Source organism: Sminthopsis crassicaudata, chromosome 2 (genome assembly GCF_048593235.1).
Source record: "Sminthopsis crassicaudata isolate SCR6 chromosome 2, ASM4859323v1, whole genome shotgun sequence".
NCBI classification, from domain to species: Eukaryota; Metazoa; Chordata; class Mammalia; order Dasyuromorphia; family Dasyuridae; genus Sminthopsis; species Sminthopsis crassicaudata.
In genome coordinates, this window is record NC_133618.1 from 664,657,457 (window position 1) to 664,685,268 (window position 27,812).

General features: G+C 40.9%; 1 protein-coding gene across 3 annotated transcripts in view; it reads right to left on the reverse strand.

The window, feature by feature from the left end:
- BICC1 (BicC family RNA binding protein 1) overlaps positions 1-27,812 on the reverse strand; it is a 270,972-nt gene that overhangs the window by 23,587 nt on the left and 219,573 nt on the right. For all 3 annotated transcript variants that reach the window (XM_074297058.1, XM_074297060.1, XM_074297059.1), the window contains 9 exons: positions 22,727-22,858; positions 19,530-19,716; positions 15,770-15,931; positions 14,542-14,738; positions 14,244-14,376; positions 11,918-12,074; positions 9,765-9,930; positions 3,732-3,771; positions 2,416-2,570 (listed from right to left, as the gene is read on the reverse strand). In XM_074297058.1, the coding sequence (XP_074153159.1) occupies positions 2,416-2,570; positions 3,732-3,771; positions 9,765-9,930; positions 11,918-12,074; positions 14,244-14,376; positions 14,542-14,738; positions 15,770-15,931; positions 19,530-19,716; positions 22,727-22,858 (1,329 nt within the window). The remainder of the gene's footprint in view (positions 1-2,415; positions 2,571-3,731; positions 3,772-9,764; positions 9,931-11,917; positions 12,075-14,243; positions 14,377-14,541; positions 14,739-15,769; positions 15,932-19,529; positions 19,717-22,726; positions 22,859-27,812) is intronic.

Genomic DNA, 27,812 nt, shown 5'->3' on the forward strand with positions numbered 1-27,812 from the left:
CAGCAATACAGTTCTAAAAGACTCATGATGAAAAATGCTATGCACTTCCATAGAAAGAAAGGATAAGAGTCTAAATGCAGATTAAAGCATACGTGTTTCATTTTATTATATGTGAGTTTTTTTTTCCTGGTCCCAACACGACTAATATGGGAATATGTTTTGCATGACTCTACATGTATAATCTATATCAAATTGCTTGCTGGCTTAGGAGGAGGGAAAAGAGAAAGGAAGAGAGAGAATTTGGAATTAAAAAAAATTAAAACAAATGTTAAAAGGCTTTTTTATATGTAATTAGAAAAAAATAAAATGTTAAAAAAAAAAGTGCCACCAAAAAAAAAAAAAAATCCAGTCCTACCCCTTCATTTTATAGTTGAAAAAACTAAGGCTGAAAGGTGAATTTGTTCAAGGTTATACAACTAATAAGTGGCAGGGCTGGCATTTGAACCCAAATCTTCAAACCTCAAAGCCAATGCTTTCCATTTGATGACATTAACTCTGACAATCTCTAAAGATTAAAGCTAAACTTTGGGGTAGTGTAAAGTCGTAAGGACAACTGAAGAGCACCAGGGATTGAACCTTGACGTCCATGTTTTGTTAATGCAGAGAATTAGGAAGGTATAGTGGATAGAGCACTAGATTTTGTTTCACAAAGATCTGGATGCAGATACTTCCTGGTGATCCTAGATAAGTGAATTAACTTCTCATCTGTACAATAGGGATAATAATGGCCCCTAGATGTAACAGGAAGACAGTGAGATTCCTCTCCCCTGCCACCCAGTCTGAGCTCCCCTCAGCAAAGCTGAATGGCTCCCCTGTGCAGGCCATGGAGGTTAGGCTCCAAGACTTTGAGCTTCTCTTGTTCCCCTTCAGGATCACTGAAAAGCCAGATGTGAGCAGTTGTTTAAAAGCAGCTGGTCCAGGACAGCTGCGGCAGGTCTGCAATGAGGAAACTGCCTTCCCCAAAGAACTGACATTAGGAATGCCCAGAAACTTCCCAGGCTTCCTTCTTTTTATTATGGCCATGAGTTATTAAGCCTGGGGGCTGCTGCTGCACATTAAGCTGAGAGTTTGTGGGCTTGGGGGACCCTGGGGTTTGATGATTTTCCTTTTCTCTGACTATCCATCTCTAAAAATTATAGACTTGTCATGGCTACATGGAACATGGAACAAAGTGGGACTGCAGTTATCCTTGGTGATGTTCTATGTAGTGGAAAGCGCCAAGGTGGGGGTTAGGGTGGGGGAGAGGTTAGAATTTTTTTTATAACAATTATCAGCTCTGCTACTATGTGATCATGGAAAAATCACTTCTCTGGGCCTCAGTTTCCTCATCTGTCCAATGAGGGGGCAGGACTAGATTTTTAAGGCTTCTCCCAGGAAGTTAACTCCATAAGAAAACTAAATTAAGTGTTTATTTCAGAGTTTAAAAATTCCAAAAGTAACTCAAATGATATTCCCATAAGTCCCTTGCATCACTACTGTAATCTAACCCCGAGAACAAAATGCACCAGAGCTTTCTTTCCAGGTCCTTAAAAATAGCTTCCTTTTGCTTCCACTGAAAGTTTCTGGAATTCAAAAGGAACGTTGAAAAAGAACACATTTCCTCGAGTTTTACGGGAACAACTAGGTCCATTAAAGAAGAAAAAAGCCCATCCTAAGCCTTCGTTAGCAGACGAGTCATTACCCAATTGTCTTTCAAAGGAGAAACATTCCATTTCAGTTGATTGCTCATTTTTTTCCCCCTCTAAAATATGGGCCTGGATGACTTCCTTGTATTTTCTCATAGATCAACAGTCAAAAGCTGGCTATCTCCAAACTGGCAGGTCCTTGCCTGTCAGTGCTACGGAGCCCAATGGGGTTTGGCTCCTACCTCCGTGCATCAGGAAGCCAGGCCCTCCACATCAATACGCACAGCAGAGCCAACATCTGGGACCCATAAAATAGTGGAGGGCTCTTCTCGGAGATATTTCCTGCTGAGCTTTGGCAGGTCCAAATGCTCAGGACTGTTGGCTGTTTGCTCTTTGAAAAGCGGGCTTTCCTCATCTCTTTGCATCATTTCCCCTTCTGTCAGAAGGCAGCCCCCCTCGAACGAAGGTCTTGGCTAACCACTGTAGAGGATGGGACGGTCATCCTTTGTCTATCCTCTGTTCTGTAGTTTGATTTACTATGTATGAGCACACACACACACACATACACACACACACACACACACACACATCAAATGGTCCCTAGCTTTGAAAGCCAGAAATGGGTCCCTAAAACTATTGCTATTTTATGATAATCTAGTTAATGGAGAATAGAATCCAAGCCAATTCTCTCCCTTGCTCACTCACCCCTTTGTATTACTGAATGGAAGTCTGTGGGCTCCAAGTGCCAAACGCAGAGGTGACAACAAGGAAGCGCCAGGAGGGAGCTTACCTCATAGGTGGTCCTCATGGTGGGCTTATAGGAGACGTGATTGGCCCTCCTCAGCTCCTTGATGGTCTCGGCCGGCATGGACTTGGAAAATCCCAGGCCACTCCACGTGTTGGTTGGGGTCCTCACTTCGGTCACCACTGGCTTTTTCAGCATTGCTTTTGTGGGGAGACACATGGAGCAATCAACCAGGTTCTTTTAAATTATCCTCTCAAACAAGGTTTTATACAACCAAGAGCATAATCTTTAACAATAAGAAGAATAACTAGCAATTATAGAGCACTTAATAATAAAGTTATATAATAACATAGCATTTATAGATCATTTAATAGTATATAATTTAATAGAATAGCACTTATAGAACACTTAATATAATAATGTAACTCAATGTAAAGCATTTAAGAGTACTTAATAATAACATAATAACTTAATATAATAGCACTTATAGAATGTAGAATAATTTAATATTATAGCATTTAATAATATACATAACAATATAACGGTATTTATAGAATATTTAATAACATAACTTAATACAATGGCATTTATAGAATACATAACATAATATCAAATAACTTAATATTATAGCATTTATAGAGTACTTAATAATAATAACTTACTATAATAGCACTTATAGAACACTCAATAACAATATAATATAGTAATATAACTTAAAATAATAGCATTTATAGAGCACTTCAAAGTTTACAAACACCTTTATGAATATTATCTCACTTGACCCAAGAACATGGGAAACAAGTGCTATTATTATCATTCCCATTTCTTTTATTATAGCTTTTTATTTACAAGATATATGCCTGGGTAATTTTTCGGCATTGATAATTATAAAACTTTTTGATCATTCCCATTTTACAGTGCAAGAAACTGAGGCAAACAGGATGAAGTGACTTTTCAAGGATAATACAACTTAAGTAAGTGTCTGAGGCCAAATTTGAACCCAGAACTCTAATTACCGAGACATTTAGCTGTCTATATATATCACAAATCGGCACAGAATAACAGGCCACAGTCACAAAGATGCCAAGTCAAAGAGCCAGGATTCAAATTCAGGGCCTCTGACTTTAGGATTCAATATCCTTGCCACTGTCAATTTGACTTAATCCTTCTTGAGGGCCGATACAGACAGTATACAATTTAAGCCACTGTTTTGCTTTGTTTTATTTTTCTTTTCCTTTTTTTAAGTACAGATAAACCTTTTTCATTATGGGCAAAGTGAGTCAAACACAAGCACTGGAAAATATGTTTATGGGTCTACTGAGAAACAGAGGCATTTTGTAGGAGACTAATGGACTACATACCTTTGGTTGCTAGCAACTTCTTCTGTTCATAGTCAAATGCCTGAAAAATTAACCAAACAAAACATTCTTTATTTCTCTTTTCGCCGTGGGTCACAGCAACACTCACATTCTAAAAGCAAAAGTTTTAACTACATATCATGAAGTCCTGAGGGACAAATGATAATCTCAGTACCATAACATGTTAGCCATCCAATGAAAGTCTGGGGCATCTAAAAGAGAAACCAATCAATCAACAAGCAACTATGAAGTACCTACTATGTGTTTACCACCGTACTAGGAACTAGAGAGAAAAACAAAACAGTCCTCCTCCCCAAGAGCTTGTATTCTATCGGATCATTTGAACTATCTCATTAGGGTAATAAATAATTAGTTGACTTTCCCAAGAGATACTGAATCAACTTGTCTCCTTTAACTTAAAAAAATCTAGTTATGATTAACATTTAACACACAAGGAAATAAATATCAGTGACTCAAACTAATAGGTCATCATAATCTGGCTTGTGAAAGCACATTCCTGAAATAGTAAGATTAAACCCCAAATTCCTGCACTCTTTCCCAGAAATCAGTTGTTCTAAAAGGATCTCTCATTTATAATAAGTCTGACTTGGCAAGCCTCTGGATTTGATGTCAAGGATTTGGGAATTCTATTGCAAAGAAAGAACTTGCTGTCAAGATACCGGTGGACTGTTTTTTTTAAAGAAGTTTGATTTCTATGGATTATGTCTCATTCTATTTTTACACCTGGAAAATTCTCTCCCCTTCTCTCCTAAGTCGAATCATTTCTTGTAAGGAAAAAAAAAAAAAAACAAAACAGGTAGACAGAAGCACCCAATTGCCACCATCATGTCTGAGAAGGTTTATAATATTTTGTCCTTATAACCTTCACACACACACACACACACACACACACAGACACACACACACACACACACACACACTTTGCTGAGGGGAGATAGATTTGATTCATTATCTATTCTCTAGGACCATTAATGGTTTTTCGATTGCTTCAAGTGAGATTATTAAATCAAACTGCAATATTGCTTGACTTCAGCTTGCAATGACATTAGAGGATATTAAACAATCAAACCTCAAGTTCTATTTGCTGCCCAGTACTTGCAGAGTGCCTTCAAACCGGGTGCTCAGTAAATATTGACTAAACGAATGACTTGGTCCAAACATGATTGTCTCTCAAGTCACTATCCCAGTAACATACTGTAGGAAAAAAGGGACCTGGGGTGGGACCTTGAGGCTGCTACGATCTGTGTCATTTGCCCTTGCTGGGCCTCAGTGCATGAAAAAAGGGTCTTGGACTCAATAATCTCAAATACCCTTGTAAATTCCATATTTATAACTATATATAAGTTCTTCTGAAACATAAAATGTTAGAAACCAAAGGGACTTTGGAGAGATTGGCAGTTCCACAATTGATGGACTGGATGCAGCACTTTTAAGGTCAATTGAGTGCTTTACAAAGTCATTATTCTATCTGATCACCTAGTCCAACCTTCTCACTTTGAAGATGCAGAAATAGATTCATTGTTCCCAATCTTTCTGGATGCAAATGGGTTCTCCTAACCCACACTTGGAAGCTCTGTAGCCCCAATAATTTCAGTCAAAGAGCATTAATCAGTGGCTATCCATCACTTTCAATCCAAGGAGATGGCTGTCCCTAAAAGGGCTACCCATATTAAGTCAACCCAGCTGAACTCCTCAGGAAGAGCATTGGTTTACTGCACAAAAGTTGTCACTATTGACTAAAGTGGGGCTTGAGCATCAGAGTCTCTCTCAGTCACATATATTCATGGGGATGAAGGAAAAAAAATGACATTTACATGTTGAAAAGCAATATGGTAAAGACAGGGGACCAACCACTTCCTCCGATCTTTACAAACTCTTAAAACTTACCAAAATAAGGATTCTGGGCCGCAGATAAATGCAGCCGCCTCTCCATCAAGAAATATAATGAAATAGCAATCTGATAAAGTAACAGCAGATAAGACTATTTCCTGTTAACATGTACACTCATTTTCCTCCTTTTCCTCCAGCCCTTACTCTTGGGCAGGATGGCACAAAGAGACTCATGTAGTAATATCCTTATTGCTTCCAGAGTCTCTGCTGGCACATCCTGTCTCTGACTTTGCTCCATCTTTCTTTGACTTTGCTACCCACTCATACAAAGTAGTAAAACACAGAAAAGTGAACAAACTGGGCCTGAGATGGCATCATGATATATACTGTAGTAACTTTCAACCAGAGAAATAAAGAGCAGAGGTAACTGTGAAAATGTACCAGCATATGGGGAGAATATATAAGACCTGTAGAAAAAGAGTCTGTCCCCTCAGGAGACAGCAACTGTTAATTCTCCAGCAAAAGAGAAGGCTGAGGTAACTTTTATGTCAAATGCCAGGGAATCTGACATCAAAGAGGAAGGGGTCAGAAAGTGAACAATAAAGGAATATAAGAAAAAGAGATTTACATTATCAAATATCTCAAGAGGGAGAAAAATCAGTCAAAAACCTTGAGCACTGGCACCTAAATCAATAGGAAAGATATTAAAACAGAAGCAAAGCTGATCTCTGGGTCAACAAGTTCAAGCATTTCTGAATAAATATTGCCAAGACAAAAGAAACTGAATCAACATTTGATAAGGCAGAAGATCCTATGGATTCTTAAGAGAGTATGGTTCCACAGCAATTCCCAAGAGTTTAAGAGAGAAAGAAAAATGGCGGCTTATCAGTAGAAATAGTTGGCAGAATAGAAAAACTTAAATGCACAATGACAAATCTTACCAAGAAATAATGACAAACCTTATCAAAAAAAAAAATACTAGAGGAAATAAATATAGCTATAAAGAAGTGAAAAAAATCTAGCTGAATAATAGCAACCAAACAATTACATTAAAAGAACATATGATCTTTAAGCATGAAAAATATTATGTTCATTAAGACAGGATATAGAGAAAATTTAAGGATCTTGGCTTTCTCAGAACAGAAGGCAAAAACTCCTGACCACCACAATGCAAAAAATAATACAGTAAAACGGTTCAGAACTTCTAAAAACATAAACCAAAATAATGCATGGATTGCCTCCCAAACAAAAATCCTATGCTGTCAATTCCAAGGTAGTAAAGGTAAAGGTTAATAATTTCCAATGATAATTAATTCTGTAAATTATCATCAAAAAAGATTTTAAAATATAAAGGAAAAGAAATGTGAGTAACTCAAGATTAATGGAATGATATGTTCTGAAGAGTGAAGGAATTCCAGATGTAACCCAAGATGTGATCCTAAAATATAAAGTTATTTAATAAAAGAGAATCATTTAAAGCATTCCTATGGAGCTGCTGACAGGACCAAAATGAGAAAGTATTTGTGAAGTTCTTCGCAAATCTTAAAGCACCATACAAATGATAATGATGATATAAAAGTTTACAAATAACTCCTGAAATTTCATTTTACTCCTTGAATTTTTAACCATCTTAATAACAATGAGAGGTAGAATTTTATGATGAATAGAAATCTAGCTTCGAAAACTCATGGTTCAGATACTGGATGTGTGACCGTTGTTAACTCTTACTCTCAAATGTCCTAGGTAATCCTCCAAAAGTAAAAATTTCAAAGCCAGACTTCATAGAATTTTCTACTCAGGAGTTTCTTATACCAGGGAAATCAGAGGTCTGGTCCAAAGAGCGTTAATTACAGCTTACCATTTATATGGCAGAATGCTGAAATTATATTATTTATTTGATGCAGCTTGATGGTCCAGTGGATAGAGAGCACTTGCCTCCCAAGATTATTGTGAGAATCAAGTGAGGTATCTGTAAAAGCACATAGTAAACACTAAGAAAGGCTGCTTCCCTTCCCTTTGCCACCATTATGTGATCCTCATGATTACCCTGTGAGGAATGCAGAATAGATACTGACATCTCCATCTTTGCATATTATTAGATGATAGAGCTAAAGGCTATCTAGCCACAAATAAAGGAAGATTCAGAAATTAGGCTCAGGAACCCTAGATATTTAGTGACTCCCACATTTTCACAGATGAGTGTATGTCAGATGTAGGAATGAAGCCCAGGTGCCTCCTGACTTCTGTATATTATACCACACTGAGAAAAGATTCTACTTAGCATTTCTCCAAATTTCCCTTTTCCTACTCAGTCACTGACAAAGATGGTATATACAAGATGACGTATGTACTAGAAGAAGGTCTAGATGACCACCATTAGATAATTAACTAATAATTATTAATATAGAGATAAATAATTAACTCCTTTTCCCCTCAGACCTCTGGTTTCAATGGTAGAGGGAATTACTAATAAGAAAATTCCCTCTACTAATGCATGCTGGTACCTTCTCTGCCACATAAGCTGTCTTAGGTCACAGAGCCAGGATGTACGTGAGCCAGGGCTTAAACTTGGACCTTCCTGATTTCCACCCTTTCACTTCTGTTGCTCCCATCTCCCATGTGTCTGATGATTGATTCCCTAGGAAATGGCATCCACTGCTCTTTGATTTTTTTTTTTTTTTATTTTGATGATTATAGCAACCTTTCCTTTTAGCGACTGCAAGAGATGGAGATAGCTACTGGACTGATGAGGTAAATGTATCTCTTATATATGAAAATCTACTGGACTGATGAGGTAAATGTATCTCTTATATATGAAAATCTTTCATCAGGAAATGATCACCTGGGCCAAAAGAAACATTTGCAATTCTTCTTGCTACACACTGCTGAATTATCTCTTGTCAAAAAGAGAACCAAGAAGAGAGAGAAGGCACTGAAGAGTCACTATAGTCCAAGAAAAAAAAAAAAACAAATATCACAGAGGTTGGCTTAGATCATAAGGTTGACACTAAAGTTAAAAAGGATTTATCTTCTATTAACTACAGGCAAATTTTCTCTCTCTATCTCTCTCTGTCTCTCTGTCTCTGTCTCTGTCACACACACACACACACACACACACACACACCCCTTTTACCTTTTCTGACATTTACAAATTATAATTTGTCTTTTCCAGCAACCAAAAGCAAAGCATGCAACAAAAGCCATGACTAGTAATTTATCCACGAATAAACACAAGTTGATGATGGTCTTATGACTCCTGGACAAAATGTCATTACTAATAGGCAAAGTGGCATTTAATTCTAAAGGCAAATTTTGCTGTCAAGTAAACAATTTAGAACTCAGTTTTTAGGAATCAGATTTAAGTACTTCCTCCTCTACTGAGCTTTGAGATTTTTTTTTTTTAAACCAAGTTCTGATGGTAAAGTCGATGCAGGCAGAGATCACTCAAAGAGTGCCTAGGAGCATGCATGAAGTACTCAATAAATACTTTTTTGAATTACTAAATTTTGGAGTTAAAAAAATACTTATATAAATAAATATAACATAAATATCAATTTAACTCAAAGGGACTTGGCCGATTGATGCCTCATTTCCTGAATATACTTAATCAGTTCTGTCTACTTCCAGACTATTTAAACTATGCTGGAGAGCCTGCTTCTGGAAAGGCAAAAATATAATCAAGGAATTTGACTCCTGGATTCAGAGAACACACAGGTAATTCTGTTTCTTGTCTGCTTAACTCATAAAAAGTTTTTTTGTTTGGTTACCAGACCAGAACTGGCAGACAGACAAAGGACTCACCCATAAGTCACTTATTGCCTCATTGTTTCCTGGCTGGTTTGAGTGAAGAAGACTTGCTATGCGCCCCAGGGTGGGGAAGGGCCAACTGCCTTACTTTGTCTGGCCATCACGTGGCTTGTGAACTTGGGATCTGTTCTCTGTCACTTGGGGTCTGTTCTACTCTTAAGGAAAGGACAACCTTATTAAGTCTCCAAAGACTGGAAAAGCATCCAGGATTGAGGCTCCATGCCAATCAAGTCAACCTCAGCACAGCTCTTTACGCCCATCGGTGACGGATCTTTTATAACCCTGCCGTTATGGTCACCTCAAACAGGAGTATAAAAGACCCAGCACTGGTAGAAGCTCCATGTGATTAGCTGGGGCAACCTCCGTACCAGTACCTACCTGCATGTTGACATATGACGATCGTGGAGTGAGACGAACCCTTTCTGAGTTCTGTTGGGCCGCTGCTGCCCTCTCAGCTGCCCGTTCACTGCCTGGGGCCTTCTTATCAGCCAAAGGACTCTCTGACGCACTCAGCTCTGGGTCGGACAGCAAGCGTTCAGTGGTACTAAGGAAGAAAGTCTGAAGGTTAGCCCTCAATCATAAACCAAAGGTCTCCCTTTTTATGGTCCAAGTATCAATGGCCTCCTCATTTACCATCAGCTACATCGCTTTTGGACTTCTCTTCCCATCATGCTTTTCTTCTTCAAAAAACTCATCATGGACAACCTTCATTATCCAGCAAGACTGGATCTGTCTCAGGAACCTCTGACTGGAGGATGGGGTCATGTCCTCCAGGGCCTTAGCGCAATCTTCTCCCCATTTACCAAGAGATGCCTTATTTTTGGACTTTTTTTTAAGCACACCCCAGTAATCAGATACCTTCACCTCATCCTCATCATTCCACAGGCACACAGCCTCCCTGCTTTTCAGCTGCCCCCATTAGATTGTTCACTCTTTGAGGGCAGGAATGTCTTTGTTTTCATTTTATTTGTGTTCCCAGTGTTTAGTACAGTGTCTGATACACAGTAAGTAGTACTTAAAATTGTTTATTGACTGAGTAAATTAAGCCTAGTTAACCTGAGGGGCAGCAGAATATTTGGGCAAGAGAGAGAGGCTCATAGATCTCTGTAAGATCCTAAAAAATCGAGAGGATTCTATTTTCACATTGTACGTGAGACACTTGTGGGATGCTGGAAGATATTCTCAGGTTCATGTAGGTTAAGCTTTTTCATAGTCCATGCAAGAACTCCATCCATAGTCAACAACTGCTTCCCACACAAGCCAAGGACAGAATTCTAAAAAATAAGGCAAAATCAATATCCAACTATCAAATTCTTCCATCTGTGGTGCAGGCAGGTCAGCTTAGCTGAAGCACGATCCTGAGGGGGGTAACAGGAAGTGAAGTCACCAGCACTACCATCTTCCCCCAAACTGGGATGGAGTGGGAAAGAGTGCTGCACTTGAGAGCTGAGAATACCCGAGTTCAAATCTCATCTCAGAGCTTGCTTGTTGTGTGACCCTACACAAATATCGCCTAACTTCTCACAGCCTCAATTTCCTCATCTATTAAAAGGGACTAAGAAGGACTAAATAAGACAGTGCATATAAAGTGCTTTGCAACCTTAAAGTACCAGATAAATACCAGCTATCATTATAGTTCTGGGCTATTAATGGGAGTGAATTTTCCCTTATGCGAGGTACAAACTGGATGACCAAGTACACTTATGTATGTGACAGACATGATCTGGAACATATACAATGCAGTGAAAACCATCCCAAAGAGAAAAAGTCCTTGGGGCTGGAGCTGGAGCGGGGGGAGAAATCTTTTCTCAAAGACTGGGGCCCTCATCTGAAGGCTGAGGGATAATTTATAAGTCAATACAGACAAAAAATAGTGGAAAATGGTAAGTGACAAATATAAAGAGACATCTATGATTACAACAAAGAAGATTACGGAAGATGAATAGAAGGTCAAACCTAAATCAGTAACATTTTCAGACCTCAGGGTGGGTGTTTTAAATACTTCAGAAAATTATCACAAACTATAAAACCTAAACTGAAGGTGGGGGATGAATGTGGAGAGGGGAAAGGGGAAGGGGAAACATGAAGGGAGAGGAAAGCAGAAGAAAAAAGATGAGATAGAGAGGAGGAAGAAGAGATGGGAGTATAGAAGGATGGAGAAGAGAAGGGAAAGAGAAATGAAGGAGAAAGAACAAGTTTTCTAAATCTAAGTCACACCATACAACTGTTCCCTATGAAGGTTAAGAATGACTCATTGAAGAATGGAGAGCTGGGATTTGAACCCAGGTCCTTTCATTTTCCCAAATAGAGCTAAATTGCTTTCAATACAGCCCTTTATAGTGAATCATCAGAAGGATAACAGTAAATAATAAGCAGCATAGGAGGGAAGATAAATGAGTCAAGCTGGACTAAATCAGCCACAGAATCTTCCTGGATAAAGCCAAGGTAACCCAGAAGATTCTACCTCAGCAACAATGCAGCAAGTTCTCAAGAATGCTAAATACTAAATTGACTATGAAGCCAATACCTACTGTAAATGAGAGTTCTTTGTGCCTTGCAGTAATTCTACTGTCTGCCTCTTGGAGCAGGACACCTTGGAGGAAGTCATCATCTGCTTGAGCTCGGCGGTACTGGCTGAATGGGAAGGACTTCGAGGCATTCCCACTTCCACAAAAGCATCATTGCAACCTGGGAAGTCAAGGAAGACCAAATGAGAAATAGCCGCCATCTTGGTATGGTACAGGTATGAAACCCATTAGCCAAAAGGACGTTCTGTTTAATAAAGACTGGGCAGACCATTCTCCAATTGATAAATGGTCAAAGGATATGAACAGACAATTCTCAGAGGAAGAAATTGAAACTATATCCACTCACATGAAAGAGTGTTCCAAATCACTACTGATCAGAGAAATGCAAATTAAGACCACTCTGAGATACCACTACACACCTGTCAGATTGGCTAAGATGACAGGAACAAATAATGACAAATGTTGGAGGGGATGTGGGGAAACTGGGACACTAATACATTGCTGGTGGAGTTGTGAAAGAATCCAGCCATTCTGGAGAGCAATCTGGAATTATGCCCAAAAAGTTATCAAACTGTGCATACCCTTTGACCCAGCAGCGCTACTACTGGGCTTATATCCCAAAGAAATACTAAAGAGCAGAAAGAGACATATATGTGCCAAAATGTTTGTGGCAGCTCTTTTTGTTGTAGCTAGAAACTGGAGGATGAATGGATGCCCATCAGTTGGAGAATGGTTGGGTAAGTTGTGGTATATGAAGGTTATGGAATATTATTGCTCGGTAAGAAATGACCAGCAGGAGGAATATAGAGAGGCCTGGAGAGACTTAAATCAACTGTTGCTGAGTGAAATGAGCAGAACCAGAAGATCACTGTACACTTCAACAACAATACTGTATGAGGATGTATTCTGATGGAAGTGGAAATCTTCAACATAAAGAAGATCCAACTCACTTCCAGTTGATCAATGATGGACAGAGGTAGATACACCCAGAGAAGAAACACTGGGAGGGGAATGTAAATTGTTAGCACTGATATCTGTCTGCCCAGGTTGCATGTACCTTCGGATTCTAATGTTTATTGTGCAACAAGAAAATGATATTCACACACATGTATTGTACTTAGACTATATTGTAACACATGTAAAATGTATGGTATTGCCTGTCGTCGGGGGGAGGGAATAGAGGGAGGGGGGGTAAATTGGAAAAATGAATACAAGGGATAATATTATAAAATATATATATATATATAATAAAAAAAAAATAAAGACTGGGCAGAAATTTCTATACCAACGGGTGCTTTTAAAATACCCAATATGTACCAGGGCCTGGAGATACAAAGACAAAAATGACCTCCGGTTGCTTACCATCTGTCCTGGGGAGAAAAACATTCACCAATAGGTATTTGTAGAAGAAATGCAAATGATTCAGACAGAAAAATGATAGCCACCCAATTCAAAGCCCTACTAACTGTGGGAATTCTAGAAGTCTCCATTTGGAATAGAAAAGGCTGTCATATGTATACATATATATATATATATATATATATATATATATATATATATATATATATATATATATATATATATATATATATATATATAGTATTTAATTTATACTTTAACATATGTAACATATATTGGTCAACCTGCCATCTTGGCGGGGGAGGGGGGAGGAGGAGGGGAAAAGTTGGAACAAAAGGCTTGACAATTGTCAATGCTGTAAAATTACCCATGCAAATATCTGGTAAATTAAAAAAAAAAAGAAAGAAAGAAAGAAAGAAAAGGCTGTCGTTAGTATGATATACATTTTTTAAAATCTGCTACAAACATATATGTGTATGTATGGCTCTGTAGGTGTGGGATACACACACACAAAAATCTGCACAGATATACACCTGGTGACACTGCTGTGCACACAACCACCACAGAAGTTTGGAGACTTTGGTTTCTATTTTTCTGTGTTTTACATGTTGTCTATGATAAAATGCTTTAGAAATGCCTCCCAGATTTAGAGTTAGTCTGGTCCTTGGAGAGCTTAGTTCAATGCCCTAATAAGGAAACTGAGGTAGAGAGATGTCGGGGGATTTGTCCAAGTTGGAAGTGGCAGAACATGAACATAAATCCAAGTCCAAGGGTTTATCCACTCCGCCATAATTAACTGTACCCACAGTAATTATCTGATTTAATTATTTCATTCTTCATGGTATTTTCTTTAGCACCCCAGAGAACCAGATACAGCTATACCCCAAGTTGTCTGGGGATGGTGCCCCCTTGGAGCAGGAACCACTTCCAGACTAATGAGGGCAAGGACAAAGGGGGGGAGGGGGCCTACCTTCGGAGGCACCGGACTTGGACGACACTTGCTCGGAGGCATTTGTCTGGCGTGACGGGTCACCATGATTTCCAGTCAGCACTTTTTCTCCAAGGGATGAGGTTGATATTGCACCATATTTTATCTTTGAAGACTGAAGCAATTATGGGACAAAATCAGAGCTTTAGTTTCACCTAGATACTCACAAAAAAAAAATATTTATTGTGAAGGTTAAAAAAAACAAACAAACGAACAGAGTCAGGGCTTTGCCAGGTACAGGTAACTGGTGGCCTGGGCCTGCTCTGCTCAGTGAGCTCACCTGCACATGTCCATTGAGAGCAGGAGAGCCTTGGGGAACTTCTGACTGCATGCCGTTGACGTGGACTTCTACAGGAGTCAGGCCGGGAGGCGGAGATGGCGTTGTCTGGCTGTAGCTAGGTACGCCAGACAACAAGATACTGGTCAGCGTGGCCTGGGCGGTGGAGGGAATCATGAGATGTGGGAGTGGTGGAAAACCTAGCAGGAGAGCACAGCAAAGGAGAATCTGTCATTACGAGGTTCCTGCTGCTGCAGTCAGGACCCATGAAGGAGAGCTGCGTTCCATCCCCCCACACTCTGGGGGATATTTACCCCGAGTCTAAGTCTCTCTTACACACTCAAGTTATGAGGTCAGAAGGCCCTGTGGGGGCAATCTGGTCCGGGCTCTGGGGCTCATGTGATGGGGCCCTATGACTTCTAGTCAGCCCCTTTCTCCAAAGGATAAGGTCTCTATCTTTGAAGACTGAAGCAGTTAGCAGAAGAGGAACACAGCTAATCCCGGGTCTTGGTGCTTAATAAATGCTTGTTCACTTGTGCGAGCTCGGTAGGAGCACAGGCTAGTCTACAACTCAGAGCCCCGACTCCTGTTTTGGGGTAACTTTCCAGCACGTCAATCTGCTAGCTACACTGCTAACATGGCAGAAATGCTATTCATTCATCGCATGGCCACTTGGGAAGACCATGGGAGCCTTCGGATTGGCAGGGAAAGTGACTGGAAATGGGGGAAGAGTCAGCATGAAATAGTGGAAATAACATTGCGGGTGTGGACACTGGTTTGGCTACTCAGACCCTGGGTGACCTCAGGCAAATGTCTTCACTGCTCTGGGTTCCAGTGTCTGACATATAGGAATAGTAATAACATCAATAATAATAACCAACATTTATATTTCATCTACTCTGTGCTGTATTGATAATACAGCAGGTGTTTAATAAATGCTTATTGACTGACCGACTGATAAGGGTGGACTAGGGTTCCTTGCAGGGTCCTTTAAGCAGACTTGATATGTACTCATTTGTTTTAATGACACTGTAAAGATTCTGTTTTTATTTCCACGTCCAAGTCAACCCTAGAAACATCTGTTAAATGTCTGTAGCTCACGTGGTGCTGATCAATACAGCAACCAAAAATCCCGCCCTTGCCCACAAGGAGCTCACGCTCTACCGGGAAGACACCCTATGTAACGTGCTCGGGTCCCCGCTACCTCCCTTTACACTCACGGCACGCTGACCTGCGGCACTCGAAGTGTTGGCGAGGGGGGGAGCCCAGAGCGTAGGGCTCGGAGTCCCAGAACTCGGGCTCTGCAGGGGGCTCACAGAGCTGTTCAGAGCATTTAGGAGCGAGTTTGGAGTCGTCGAGGTGTTTACAGACAAGGCGGTAGGGCCAAGAAGACCTGTGGGGAACAAACGTGGAGAGTCAGCCCACGTAATGGCTCTAAATCACGCTGTGATGACGTCCCTCGTACTGCTACTCGGAAAACCAGTTACAATAAAATATACAGGGCAGCCCCAAAGTCTAAACTCAGCTCTAAGACTGGAGACAACACTAGGAATTCTGGGACATCCTGCATGCTATTTTTAGGAAACTTCTCCAATGGAGTTGTCCCTGGAGGTTCTATGGCGTTGGGGAGGTGACCCTAGATCTTCAAGGTCTGCACTAACATGGGACTAGCCCAGAAACAACCTGTGGTCTGAGGATCGAGCTGGCTCTATGCAGAGAGGCTGACCACCAAGGAATGGAAATGCAGTAGAGTATGGACAGGTTGTGGACGGGACAGTGTCCTGTGTGAGGAGGCTTGGACACAGCCAAGTTCACTATAAAGTCTTTCTCAGGAGATCCAACTCCCTTGAGGATGGGATCCATATAGGGGACTTTCTGTTACAGCCCTACTGTGTGCTTCGCACACATTAGATAAATAACAAATGAATGTAAAAATGAACTGAAAAAGGAGCCTGCCCTGTCTCATAATTGCAGGCTCCCCGGGACTTCAGAGGCTACCTCGTTCACCCTATGGTGAGGAAGGAATATCCCCCACAGGATCTTACAACAAAGCCTGGGGACCATGGAGGGAGAGCTCTCATTCTTAGGAAGGTTTTTTCAACATCAAACCTCATTGTGTCTCCTTGCAACTCTGACCCCAGCTAATGGATGACTTGCTCTCCCTTCTCAGAGGGGGCCAAGGGCATTCTCAAATCTGCTGCCTCTTCCTATAGAGCCCCTCCAGGTCAGATTCCCCGTTTTGGTATCAACAAAGCTCCCTTGAGGTGAATTTACCTAGGGTGGGGGTTTGCTGAGGACAGCATCTCCTCTTCGTTTGAACTGACACTACAAGTAAGTCCTTAAGGTTTTGCCTCTCCCCTCCCTCAAGCAGAGGAATGGGTCCTAATGGTCCTGATAAGCTAGCCTGTTCCCAACGGACTGTTTGCAATAAATGGGATATAACCAACAAGTATCGTATTATTCTAATGATCCTCTCAGTGTAATTCCTTCTCTTCTCATCAAAAAACAAATGACCAAAAGCCTTTTTTGTTGGGATCTAGCTCCTTTAGTTCTTTGGAGGGCAGACAGGTTTGCTCTTAACCTCAAATTCGGGTGAAATGGTTGAGAAGGGGTGTATGAGTGTGATGTGACCTGATAGCTGCTCTCTGCCTATTAGATGTCATCCACAAGGGAACAGGTGGTCAGAAATTCCCAGAATCCCTCCACCTTCTCCTCGAAGAGCTTGGTAGACTGAAGGTCTCAGGATGGGCCTCCCCCTCCCAGCTTCCCTCTCCACGTCCATACTGAGGTGGTGGCTAGTGTGGATTCCTCTGTAGGGGCCAGATCTCCTCAAAGGCTTTTCCCATCAACTGAATAAAGTCTAAACTTGTCTGTCCAGCCTTACATCATAGTATGGTAGAATCAATGGTGGATGGAGGGGTGGTAGGGGAAGGAGGAAGGGAAGGAAGAAGAAGGGGGAAGTGCATCAAATCTTACTATTGACTCTGAGAGCAAGCCTCTGCTTTTACATCCTTAAAATGGGAAGGCCAAACCGGATGACCTCCAAGAACAATTCTAGTTCTAAAACCAGAATACTTGTTACTGATACAACAAATTTTGATTAAATTAAATGTACATAGAACAGACAGTGCAAATATAAAGATTAAAATGAATTAGTTCCTACCTTCAAGAAGCTTCTATTTTAATTGGGGGTTGAGAAGAGGGGCACAACACACAACATGTACACAAATAAATAAACAAAAAGCATATGCAGAGGAAAAAGCACTAACAAGGAAAGAGATTAGTCAGGACTCTTGGAGACGGAGGTGTCTGAGCCGGGCTGAGAAAGAAGATGAGGAGACTCAGAGAGAGACAGAGACACAGAGGCAAAGAGAGGAGGAAAGGGAAAGACAGAGAGAGAAGTAGGGAAGAGAAGTGGAGAGACAGAGATAGAGAAAGAGGGAGAGGGAGAGAGACAGAGAGAAACAGAGAGAATGGCAGAGACAGAGACAGACAGAGACAGAAAGGGAGAAACAGAGAAAGCAGGAGAAAGACAGAGACAGACAGATACAGACACAGAAACAGGCAAAGACACAGAACAACAGAGAGAGACAGAAACAGAGACAGAGAGAGAAAAAGGGAGACCAAAGACACAGAAAGACAGAAACAGAGACAGAGAGAGAAAAAAGGAGACAAAGACACAGAAAGACAGAAACAGAAAAAGAGATGCATAGACAGAGAGAGAGAGAGACAGAGAGGGAGAGAGAGAGAGAGAGAGAGAGAGAGAGAGAGAGAGAGAGAGAGAGAGAGAGAGAGAGAGAGAGAAACAAAGACACAGAAAGACAGAAACAGAAAAAGAGAGAGAAAAAAGGAGACAAAGACACAGAAAGACAGAAACAGAGACAGAGAGAGAAAAAAGGAGACAGACAAAGACATAGAAAGACAGAAACAAAAAAAAGAGATGGATAGACAGAGAGAGAGGGGGGGAGACAAAGACACAGAAAGACAGAAACAGAGACAGAGAGAAAAAAAGGGAGACAGACAAAGACATAGAAAGAAAGAAACAGAGACAGAGAGAAAAAAAGGGAGACAGATGACACAGAAAGAAAGAAACAGAAAAAAAAGAGAGAAAAAGGGAAGACAAGGACACAGAAAGAAACAGAGACAGAGAAAAAAAGGGAGACAGACAAAGACACAGAAAGACAGAAACAGAAAAGAGATGGGATGGACAGAGAAGAGAGAGAGAGAGAGAGAGAGAGAGAGAGAGAAAGGGAGAGAGAGAGAAGTAGAGAAATGGAGGTACAGAGAGAAAGGTGAGGCGATAATCTACTCGAAGCACCAAGTTGGTCCCCTACAAAGGCACGGCAGCAGGAAGATTTGTTGCATAGGGGGAAGAGTGAGTTGGCTAGTTTAATGAAACCCAGTTCATGAGGGGGAAGAATAGGAGAGAAGCCCGGAGGGGTGTGTAGGGATCATTGCAGTGGAGGATGCGAGCTTTCTCCTGAAGGCCAGCAGGAGTGGGGAAGATTTTTGAGGACTGAAGTGACATCATCAGATCTGGGTGTATTGATCTGGCCAGGGAGGTCGGTTACAGATTAGGCAAAATGGAAGAGAAAAAAGCCAGTCTTGTTCTACAGGAAGAAGATTTGGGCCCATCTATGCTCAAGACTGGTTCACATTCACCAGCTTTCCAAAGCACCTTCTGTGCTTCATCAGTCTCTAGACTGATGAAAATCTTGCAGAATAAGAGAAGACACATACGGTCGAACAGACCATCCGTCTCGCTCCCTCATATTGTTCCTGCTTTAAAAGGCCGAACAGGAAGAGTCGCTGAGAACAAAGTCATCAGCCCCGGATTACTGAGGATGATCCCGCAAGACTAGGGGTGACAGAAACACGCAGAGACGTTAACGGGAAGCAGAAGCCGAGGGGTCACGTTCCCTGGGGGGGGGGGGGGTTTGAAGAGCAGCTCACGGGTCAGTGACAGACAGCTGGAGTAATGCATTTTATACCTAGTCCAGTGAGTCCCAGGCCCGCAGAAGCTAAGATATCCAAACCCGGACATGACAGGCCGGCAGGGCACGAGACTGGAGACCGGCTGGTTGTTATGGTAACGCCACTACTTTCAAGTCCGAGGAGACATTTCCTGGCTTCATACATATTTAAGGCATTTCGCTCAACGCTTTTCACAATCACAGACTATGAAAACACATAATGGGGGAAAAAATGTGAGATGCAAGTAGAATGCAAGGGATTGGGGGTGGGGGACAACAAGGAATGAGTTAATTCCAAATTCCACTCAGGGAAACACAAGCATTACCTGAAAAAGCGGCTTCGATTCCAACAAAAGATTGAGAATTCAAACACAAAGCTTTGTCTTTCGCCATTTTTCATAAAACAAAGCAAACTGGGAACTGAGCAGAGCTAACAGGGAGGCTTGGATGGGGGAGGAAAGAAGATGATTTTGAACTAGGGGCCCTGGAGGGGGGCCCTAGAATTGCCCCTTCTGACCAGAGTGACCCTAAGCAAAGCTTTTCAGCTTTCTAGACTTTGGTCTCCTTGTCTGTAAGATGAGAGAGCTGGACTAAAATGGCCTCCCAGCTCTCACTCTATGGGATGAACTCTCTAGATTGCCCTTTCCAGAGTAGTCCAAAGAAATGGCAATGGCTTTCCCAAAGAAGGTCAAAAGATCTGGTTCAAACTTCTCTCTGTGCTTCAATGTTCTCAGCTCTAAAATGGCGGTGTGGGAAGGGTCCTTCCGTGTCTAAATGTCTAGTTCTTGAGCAGCGAGATGCCACAGAACAGTGGCCCCGAGGCAGGAGGATCTGGGTACAAATCAGGCCTCAGACACTTAACACTTACTAGCTATATAACGAGCAAGTCACTTAACCCCAACTGTCTCACTATACAAAAAATTAGATGGATGGATGGATGAATGAATGAATGAATGAATGAATGAATGAATGAATGAATGCCTGGTTCTACTGGCTCTGGACATGGTGGATCCACGAGCTCTGCTTCAATCAGAGCAGGCAGAAGTACAAAAAGCCTCCCATGGCATCCTGGGCAATATCTCATTTTACAGATGGAAACAAGGCCCAGAGAGGTCAAGTCTCTCCCTTTAGATTACAAGCTCCTTGAGAAGAGTTCTGTTTTTTAACTCTTTCTGCATCCCTAGCACTTAGCACAGTGCCGGGCTCTTTACAAAGATTTCCCAAATGGAAGTGAAACAACTTAGTCAGGATCCCAGAGCTAAAACTCAAAGTCAGGTTTTCTGAGTCCTGTTCCCCACTCCCCCCCCCATTATATGATTTACTTCCCTAGAACTCAAAGTAGAGTTATCTTTCACTTTATGGAATAGCTGTAAACCAACAAAGTTGGCAACAAAGCAATTTTCTACACAAGGAATCCCATTTTCCTATTGATTTCCTTTCTAGAAATGGAAAAATAATCATTCCCATGGTACAAACCACCTAGCAACATTTGAAAATTTGAGGTGGCAAAGGGGATAAGATGGTCGCCAGCATCATTCCACGGCTGAACAACACACAATTAAATTCCATGGTAACAGCAGGCCCCGTTCTCTCATTAACCCTTTCCTGGCCTTTGCTCACTTGATCACTCGTTGAGCAACTGGTCATTCAGCAATTCTTCATTCAAACATTGGAAAGAGGGGAGGGTGAAAAATAGTTGAGTCGTTGACTTGGATTTGAATTACCCACTGGGTTTTAAGTAACTGGTTGAGCACAGTAAGTTCCTTAATCTTTCTGAGCCTCAGTTTCTTCATCTGGGAAATGGAAATAATGGTCATGGAATTCCCACATCCCAAGGGAGTGAGAGGGAGAGTGCTCGACAAATGGTCAAATTCTTTAAAAATGTAGTGTCATTCTGATGGAAGTGGATATCTTCAACATAGAGAAGAGCTAATCCAATTCCAATTGATCAATGATAGACAGAATCAGCTACATCCAGAAAAGGAACACTGGGAAATGAGTGTAAACTGTGAGCACTGTTTTTTGTTTTGTTTTGTTTTTCTTCCCAGATTATTTTTACCTTCCGAATACAATTCTTCCTTTGCAACAACAACAACAAAATTCGGTTCTGCACATATATATTGTACCTAGGATATACTATAAAATATTTAATATGTATGGGAATGCCTGCCATCTAGGGGAGGGGGTGGAGGGAAGGAGGGGAAAAACTCAGAAAAGAAGGGAGTACAAGGGATAATGCTGTAAAAAAAAAATTACCTATGAATATGTACTGTCAAAGAAAATGTTATAATTATAAAAATTAATAAAAATTTTTTTTAAAAATGTAGTTCCATGAACCTTTTGTCTGGGCAAGTGGAATAAAGTGCATTAACTGAGCTAAATGTTTTATAGAGATCTTCTAAATCTGAGCTGTGTATGGCACTCACCTTTCTTCAAAGTGTTTTATGAACCTTAAAGGATTATCTCCATATGACTTCTTTGGTCTCATTCCCACAGCTTCAGCATAGGATAGTGGAGTGCTCACTATCTTGTGACCATGGGCAAGATCACTTAACACCTTTCAGCTGCAGATTCCTCATCTGGAGAACTAGAGGGCTGGACAAGACCTCTAGCTCCAGGAGTATAATCTCAACATATTTTCAAGCTACATAGAATCAGTGAGATCCCTTGGGTTCTTGGAGACAAGGTGTAGAAAGGTGAGAACTAAAAGCAGATCGTTTTAATAATCAAGACCTCGCTGAATCTCAGAGGCTTTCTTTGTACCTATATCCTCTGGATATATTTCTGTTAATCAATGTCATCCTAAAATAGGACCAAGGGAATGAAACATAACAAATAATTCAGTTAATGAGTGCTCAGGGGATTCCAATTAACACCAGATTTCCTTTCACCTCTCTTTCCTTCCCACCCATAATACATCAAATACACTTCATTGAAGCCAAAGGATTGAATTCAGTATGTTTCACTCTAAAATGAATTATTAGTTGAGATTTATATTTTAAATGGAAAAAAAGCACAACTGAGAGGAGTAGAAAGACTTGAGGAAATTCAGGAAATGATTTCAAAATGACCAATGCTTCTATTGGGAATGGAAGGCAAATCAAATGATTCCATTGCATTCCAAGTCAAATATATACATATGAGTAACTAACAGCTTTGTGGGCGAGTCTGGGCAACTTGGGTCTGGGTTCTCAGTGTGTGGATCCAGAACCCACCTTACTCGGTTGTTTTGGCTTGGGTTTGATGCTGATGAAGACATCTAGCTGCTCCATCAATTGAGCGATGAACTGAGGTTCCACATCGATTTCTTCCTTCATATCAAACATTAACACAAGAGGAAGACAGCCCTGAGGAGGTGACAAGAAAGGCAGGTCAGAGGAACAACGGGGGAAACCATCTTCAAAAGCCAACATGTCTCATGACCATGTAAAGACCAACATGTGACAAATACAAATTCAGTCAAATGTTGACACTGCACTATAGAGTTTATTTTGCTGGATAAGAAGATGCTTTTGTGAATGTGAAAATAAGACCCTTAAAAATTTCTGGTCCTCTACTTATCTCCCTCCATGAAACAGAGCTGAAAAAAAACTTAGAGGGGAACGAATGAATGAGAAAGCATTAAAAAGGCACGGCTATGTGCCAAACACTTAACTCCCTTCATTTTACAAGATCAGTGTCAACAAGGCTGAGATTTGAATCCAGGCTCCAATTCCAAACTCAAGGTACCACATTACCTTAAACTTTTTTATTTCCAGAGTGTCAGCCAAGTCACCTTAATGCTGATTTGACCCCCTCAAACACTACCTTTTATGTCCCCACAAACAGTTTATTGTATTGTCTCTCCCTTGCAACACAAAGACCTCAACACATCCCTTCACTTCATTCTTGCAATCAAGGCTCTCCATAATCTCATGGGGCACAATTAAGAAAGAGCACTAGATTGGAAATCCAAAGACTAGGTCCAAATTTCAGCTCTGCCCATTGGGTAAACCAGCTATTTTGCCTGGAAAATAGGGAGAATAATCAATATCTGTGCTGACAACGCGCACCTCTTAGACACTGGCTGGGTGATCCTGACCAAGTTGCTGACCTTCTACATTAGCAGAAGGAGCATATTCACTGAACTTCCCTAGAAAAATAAAAGAGCAAGGCCAGGCCCTGTCCTTCTGTTACCAATGTGACATGTTTCTTCCGATACCCCAATTCTTCACCATCTGTGAGTTATTTTTCTAGCTTGAGACATCAAGGCCCCTCACACACTCTGTTCTGGTCAAATCAGCCTGAAATCCCTTGAAATTAACATTCTTTTCCAGCCTGGGCAGCTTTGTTCATGTCGTACTCTTAGTTACTGCTTTCCCGAGTTATCCTATCCCTCTCATCACATTGTTAGTGTCCTTTTCACTCTTTTTACTCTCCCTATCGGGATAACCATCCTACCTCTCCATTAGAAGTTCCTCAATTAAAGACGGGGACTGTTCATTTTTGCCTTTGTATGCCCAGAGGCTATTATAATGCCAGGCATACAGTAGGCACATAATAGATGCTTGTTGTAGAAGCCATTCCAGGGTGAAGGCTTGGTGTGAAGGCTGCCTCCCAAGGCAAGTCACTGAACTTGTCGGTATCCTCAGAATCCTTTCTAAGACCCTAAGGAAAGGCATGAGCACAGACCCCCACTGGTAGCAGCTGTTCCCCATTAGGGGCCTCCTACCTGACAAAATAGTAGCTCGAACTAAAGAAAGAAGGGACAAACACCTATTTTAAAAATATTTATAGCATTTGTGTTTGTCATGGCAAAGAATTGGAAATTGAGGGAGTATCCTTCACTTAGGAAATGAATGACTGAGCTGTCTAGGAATAGGAATGTGATGCTGTAAGAAAATATGGAGAGGAAGTTTCAGGGAAACCTGGGAAGATCCATATGAACTGATGCATGGGGAAGCAAGCAGAATCAGAACAATTTATCCAATAACCAACAGCTTTGAAAGACAACGGAACTCTGATCAATAGGATGACCCATCACAACTGCAGGGGATTCACAATGAAGTGTGCTCCCCCCCACTTCCAGCTAAAGTGACTGACTCAAGGTGCAGACTGGGACATACTTTGGGAACATGTGGCCAATGCAGAAGTTCCTTTTGCTTGAATATATGATTGCAAGGGGTTTTGCTTTTCTTATTTTCTGATTGGATAAGAGGAGGGGACAGAAGGGAGATGGGGAGAAGAAAATATAGACCTGAAAATAAAATAAATTTCAATTTTATTTTTTAAAGAAAAAAAGCACAGCTCCAATTTAAAAAATATTTTTAAAATGCTTATTTAATTTCATTAAGCATAAGGGGAGTCATGAGTTATCTTAAGAAATATTTCCATTCTACTGAGTAGCATTTTATTATGTATTTTATTCTAGTTCTTTGAGAATTGATGCTTCAAATCTTTCTCATGTTCAACATCAATGAGGGGAATGTTTGATGACCCATCAAAAAATTATGATGTGTACCAAAAACAGCCAGGACATCCCAGGAAGAAAAATGCTGCTGCTTCACAGGCTCTCACGGGTAGCATTTTTCCCCAGAAAAGATCAACTGCTTCATGTTTTATTATTTAGGTTCTCTTCATTCCTGAATGGTTATCAATGGGCCAGGTGAGTAAAGATCCTACAAAGCATTTCCCCGGCAATCCCCAGCTTCATGAATAAAGTCAGAAATAAGCCTGAGATCTACGACTGAGCTTCCTCTTCCATGGCACCTTGGAGAGGGCTCTGTTTACCATCAGCACTTTTGTAAAGATGGACTAGTGGGAGGATGGAAACAACAGAATTAGGGGCTTCATTAGGAGAGTTCAGTCCACCTGAGGGAAGATAAAAGTCTGACTAGGATAACATAGAATTAATTCCCAAGACTTACCAACTGATCCAACATGAAGATTGAAGGAAAGAGTTAAGGATGAACTTTGATAAACTTTGAAAGCCTCGGGCAGCAGGTGGTGATGCTTTTAACAATAACAGTGAAGGTCTGAAAGAAAGTGGGCTTATGGGGGAAGTAAAGAGTTCTGGTTTGGACAGGCTGAGTTTGAAATGCCTTCAAGGACATGTAATTCAAAAAGTCCAACAGGCAATTAGTGATGCTGTATAGAAGCTCAGGGGAGAAGTGAAGGCTGGAATTATCAGTCTGAGAATCATTTGCATGGAGATGATCGCCAAATCCATAAGAGGAGACATCAAGGGAGATGCTACAGAGAAAGGAAAGATGTGGTCCCCTTGGTGTGAAATGCCTATGGACGGAGTTAGGACATGATCTAGCAAAAGATATTCACGCAAAACAATCGAGAGATAGGGGAGGGAGCAGAAGAAGGGCGAAATGGGTGGCCAACGGTATCAAGAAGAGTCGAGACGGATGAGGGCACTTTATAGAAAAATATTACTCACAAATAAGATTTAAAAGAATTAATTGGCAAATTGGGGTGATTGAACTTTTTACAAAAGAAGAAAAAGGAATTTTTTGGGGGGGATAAGATAGCCCCAGTTTTTGCTCAATGATGCTGGTTTAAATAATGGATGATGATGGATGAAATGGCAAATCCTGAAGGCTTCCAGTCAGCTAGTCAGTCAGGCATTCAATTCCATCTGCATTTATTAAGCACTTCTTGTAACTCAAGATCTGCTAAGCCTGGATTCTCAAAGGCAATGGTGCCCTTCATTTACATTTCTGTCAGGTAGAGTCAATTCATTTATAATTGCTCAGAATAACATTTTCAAAAGTTTAATGAATTCAAAAGTAACTTGTAGAGAAGTCAAAAGGAGAGGAAAGAATATGTGAATAATAATCACAATAATCCTCGGGTATTAGGAGGCCAGTCACACTGCTGCTGCTTTACAAAGGTGAAATACAGAAAAACTCTTACTTCGGGAAATTAAACCTGGGACATACGGGAAAGCAGACTTTGCTTTGAGAAGGTAAAGCCGGTCAAGAAAAAACCATCTATGATTAATCGAATCCCATCCAATTCTTCCATGATCGCAATCTTTAATGTTTAGAAAACTAGTTGTCAGCTGTCTGGGGTGGGAGCCAACATGGCTAAGGCTGCTTTTCTCAGAGCTTTGAAAAAGTGGGCTCGGGAAAGCAATCACAGCAAAGGTCACGTCTCCAGCTTATTGAATCAAATATCACTAAAGGTCAGGCCAGGATGAGAACTTGGCATGGAAAGGGGAGGGACAGAGAAGGAAGCTCTTCATCACAGCCTGTGTGGGCCTAGTATCTGGGCCTTCAATTTGGGGATCAGAGCCCTGTCTAGACCAACACGTTTGAAAGTCAACACAGGAAATGTGGGTTGAAAGCATGACAGATTAGGAGAAGGTTTGCGGAATTCTAATGTAAGCAGTGGGTTTTTCTTCTTATCCCTGACACCCAAATATTGCTTTCTGAAAATATTTTTTGGAGTGAAGGTTTGTAAAACTTTCTACCTAATACATCACCCAAACAGAAATATACTTTTCTCCCCAATGTGTGTTTGGGAGTTTATCATTTTCCTTTGTGGTCTCAATCTACAATTTCACGAGAATGGGAAGTCGATTTCAGAAAAATCCCTTCCCCAATATATCCTCTCTTGTAACTTAGACTTTAAGGGACTCTAAGAGGCTAAGGGGCTTTCCATTGATCCCATAACCAGGATGTGCTCGAGTTGATACTGGAACTCTGGGTCACCCTACCTTTTAGGGCAGCTCACCAATGGGCCTGTAATATACATAATCCATCAAATATCTATCAATCCAATAACATATATTATCTATCCATGTGTATTGTGTTCCTATGTAGCTGAAGAAAACTAGGCCCGAATTCAAGCACAAATAGACAATTTTTTAAAACTGATACTCAGACTTTCACACATATACACATGAACATATTCTTGGAGCCGGAACCTAGTGACAAACATCTAAATAAGAATCATCAGGACCTACTTTTTCATATACTATTTCATTTTCCCCAATTATATGCTAAAAACAACTGTTTTAACTTTTAAGTTCTGAGTTCTGAATTTTATCCTTCTTCTCTCTCGAGCCCCTCCCCGTCCCTGAGATGGGAAGCAAGCAAATGTAGTTTATGCATGAGCATAACATGGTTACATTCATCAATACAATTGAATCCTTACCAGGAACTAAAAGCACATAGCAAAGCTTTAGAACTGGAGATACTTAGAAATCATCTATTCAATTCATCTATCAACAAGCATTTATTAAGTGCCTACTGTGTGTTAGGTATTAGGACAGGGAGCCATGATTTCCCCAGTGTCCTACAGGTGGGA